At 34.1% G+C, this 3,813-nt stretch overlaps 1 protein-coding gene across 1 annotated transcript; it reads left to right on the plus strand.

Annotated features, from left to right (window-relative positions):
- The first annotated feature begins 894 nt into the window (after positions 1-894).
- Positions 895-3,094, plus strand: LOC121132516 (phenoloxidase-activating factor 2). The gene is made up of 5 exons (XM_040727934.2): positions 895-1,113; positions 1,173-1,396; positions 1,807-2,213; positions 2,268-2,516; positions 2,585-3,094. The coding sequence occupies exons 1-5, from the start codon at positions 1,020-1,022 to the stop codon at positions 2,946-2,948; spliced, it is 1,338 nt and encodes a 445-aa protein (XP_040583868.1). The 5' UTR covers positions 895-1,019; the 3' UTR covers positions 2,949-3,094.
- Positions 3,095-3,813: the final 719 nt, after the last annotated feature.

Consider the following 3,813-nt stretch of genomic DNA (forward strand, 5'->3'; position numbering starts at 1 on the left):
ACATAAATAGTGATGTAAATCTTGTATATTTTTTAAATTGTTCGTTATTTTAGAATTGGTAATCTGAAGAATGTTTTTTTTTCCCCCTTTCCTACTAGATTCAATTATATTCAAAACCTGATTGAACAATTGTGTGTGCTCATAAAAGACTGAAACTACCTCAGAGAATTAGTTGCGGAGTTATAATTGTAAATCCTTTTTGGACTTTGAGTAGATTTGAGGGTCAACATTGGAGTAATTCTTCCAAATGTCCTAGTTTAACCCCTTTTCTCCCAACCCTCCCTTGTCACAGCTGATTATAGCTAATTTCCTCAAAAATATTATTCAAATTGTGTGGGTTGATTTTCAGTTTTAGTTTTTAATACACACGATTTTCATCACTAGACATAAACTAACAACGTTCAGTTATTATTTTATCATTCGATCATATTCTATGCGTACCCAATAAAGGATTAATCAGGCTCAAAAAATTATGAATATAGTCCTTGGGTCCTGCTTATCTTCTTTTTTTTTTAATCCTTTATTTTTCAAAATTGCCTCTCTTTCCAAAATCTCCTTTTTGATTTTATATACACATTGCCGCATAGACAAGAAAAAAATATAGACTGCATCCTCCTTTACCTGAGACCCACTCCATAAAGGCTTTGGAATTCCATGTTGTTTTTAACATGGTTTGCTCATCTAACGGTAAATGATTGTCGACAAATTGAGGGTTTCTTAGCTATATGTACTACAACAATTGTATACACCTACAATGGGTTATTGTTGCCCAAAAATCCTTAAAGATCAATTGATAAATATATACACCAACACCGGTAAGTTCCAGGTAGTTTTTTTTGTTTTTTTTCCAATCTTTAGGCGAGGAAGGAGTAGACGTTTTAAGAAATATTGCAATATTTGCGTCATTAGTAAAAAACAGGTTGAGGCAGGAGCACCACTTTGTTCACACCATATTCTCAGCAGTACACAAAAATAAAAAATCATACGAAAGACAAACAGAGGATAAGAAGAAGCACATCATGATATATTTACAATTGTTGTGCATTTTTGTACTTAATGGTTTAATCAATTGTCAGGATCTTAGACTAGGCCTTCTTGCCAATACTCATTTAGGTATTTATATTTCTTATTTCACCGGATACTAATTGATTATTAATATTATCAAAATTAAGGAAAAAATCCAACAGGCGAATCTACGAATGGAAATAATATACAAATAGGTAGCATTATCGAGGGTCGTGGAAGACGTCAATGTTGCTGTTCCGTTACACGCAAATGTCCAAATGTGTTTAATGGAGATTCAGACTATTTTGACTACGATGATGATCTTGTAGGAACAGGGATCATTAATCCCAGAATTCAAGGATCAAATATCGGATTGAGGATTGCAAACAGAGTATGTCTAATTCCATTCCAAGGGCATCCACAGGATTATAATTTTTTTGTTTTTTTTAAGGGGGGGGCTTGGATTTTGGAATTTGTTGGAAAAAAAATAATTTCAAAAATCCACAGCCATTTAAAAAAAAATTGAATATTTGATATTTTGGAAAAAAATTTCAAAAATTCATAGCTATTCTCAAAAAAATTAAATTTGTTGGAAAATAAACTTTTTGGGGTAAAAAAAAATTCAGAAATGCATTGCCACTCTCAAAAATCATTTTTTTTACAACTTCAAAAATTTCGCAGTTGTTCACAATAAAATAAAAAATTATGAAATGAAATTAATTCAGCCCTTCAGTCCACCCCCTGCGGATACCCCTAAACTCTTTTATTTTTCATTGAACATATGTCTCTACTATATTTTAGCCACCAAATTCCGGGCTCAACAGTCCTCAATTTCTCTCTTGTCCTCCGGGACGAACACAATGTTGCTATGAAAACATTATAAGTTTAAGCCATCTCGGAAATCAATGTTCCATCAATAATCAAGGTTCCAAAATCATTCGACAAGAACCTTTTCAGCAGTCGTGTCGAACAAATGTGCCTTTCGTTGGATCTACCTGTGGAACACGAAGTTTCAACCATGTTCCAGGTCTATTACCTGGTCAAAGTAGTCCAGAAGAATTCCCATGGACTGTTTTGATATTAACTCAAAAGAATGAATTTGTGGGAACGGGAGTTATTGTTCCTGAAAGATTTGACAATCAAGTACAATTCAATACAAGAAAGATTTTGACGGTTGCGCACAAACTCCTCAATTATAATATTAACGAGTAAGTATTTTTCAATCATAGGTAGTGAATCCTTGAATTAGTGTTACCCTCTAGGTTAAAAGTGCGTGTTTTAGACTATGATGCAAGTGATTTTAAATTCCCTGAACAAAGACGGCATGAAGAATTTGGAGTTGCTCAGTCCTTTATTCATCCCCAATTTGATCGAATTCGATTAATTAATGACATAGCCGTTCTAAAGGTTGACAGACCCATAAATTTGGAGAGACAAGGAATAAGTGCAGCCTGCTATCCTTCGTGTATAGATATGTTTGGAAATAATTTTCGTAACGGGACGGGTTCTAGGTAAGTAACGCTTTGTCTCATTGCCCGTTATCACAGTTAGCTTCATTGTATTTACTTTTTCTTTCCAGATGTTGGGTATCTGGATGGGGAAAGGACAATGTAAATGGAAATTTTAAAGTCATTCAGAACAAGGTTGATGTGCCCTTAGTTAACAATCGACAATGTGAGTCCCAGTTAAAGCGTGCATTAAGTGCTCGAAGTACGCGTATTGCCTCAAATTTTCGATTGCATGGTAGTGAAATTTGTGCGGGGGGAGAGACTGGAAAAGACGCATGCGAGGGTGATGGCGGAGCTCCACTTGTATGCCAATCTGTAGAAGGACTATGGCATGTTGTAGGATTAGTTACTTGGGGTGTTGGTTGTGCAAACAAAGACGTTCCTGGGGTGTATGCCAAGGTGCCCTATTTTAGAAGCTGGTTGGATAATATCTAAAGATATATTTTGACATATAAAATTGTACCTGGAGCTTTGTATACTTATATTGTTTGATGTTACTTAATAATTGATTTTAGTTTTTAGAAATCCCAGTTTCAAACCGTAGTACGATGTAAATATATATGTAATTTTATTTAATTGAATGAATGTATTGATTTTGTCATTCAATAACATTTTAAGCCCTGAGTAAGTGCAATTGGAAATACATACCCCGAAATGGATGGACAAGTGACAATGGGAAATATTCATTTGATAATAATAAGGAAGGTTGATATAATTTGAAACTGAGGGAAACATTAATGCAGTAGATCTGAAAGGGGACGAATTTGGCTTACAGAAATATGAGGCCTTATACATTTTGTCAATCAGCTGCGTCGGAATTAATTTGCAAGTGGAGGGGGTCAAGTTATATAATAGTGATGTCATAGTCACGCAACCTCACAATTTTAATATATAAATATTACACCTACTCAAAAAAGGAGTAGGTTCCTATGGTTCCAGCACCACTTGTGTCGACGATGATGGTTCGCTGGAAGCAGAAGGTGGTTTGTAAGGGGCTCAATTGACGTCTTTACATTGTGATTCACTCATAGAGGAGCTCACCTACATAATCAAACAATGAATCATGGAATTCTAGACACATGGAAGTCAATGAAAATTTATGAGGAATACCAAAATATTTACTTGATTTTGTAGTTTGACATTTTTTAAATGTCAAACACAATATTTTCGGAACCAATTTTTATTTAATATATTTTAGTGTATTCCATGACTGAATCAAATAAAATGAAGGGTCTTGATTGGAAGGTAATATATTTTTTAAACCTTATATTACAACTTAAAAAGATTAGTAGTAAAAAAA

Source organism: Lepeophtheirus salmonis, chromosome 2 (assembly GCF_016086655.4).
Source record: "Lepeophtheirus salmonis chromosome 2, UVic_Lsal_1.4, whole genome shotgun sequence".
In the NCBI taxonomy this organism is placed as follows: Eukaryota; Metazoa; Arthropoda; class Copepoda; order Siphonostomatoida; family Caligidae; genus Lepeophtheirus; species Lepeophtheirus salmonis.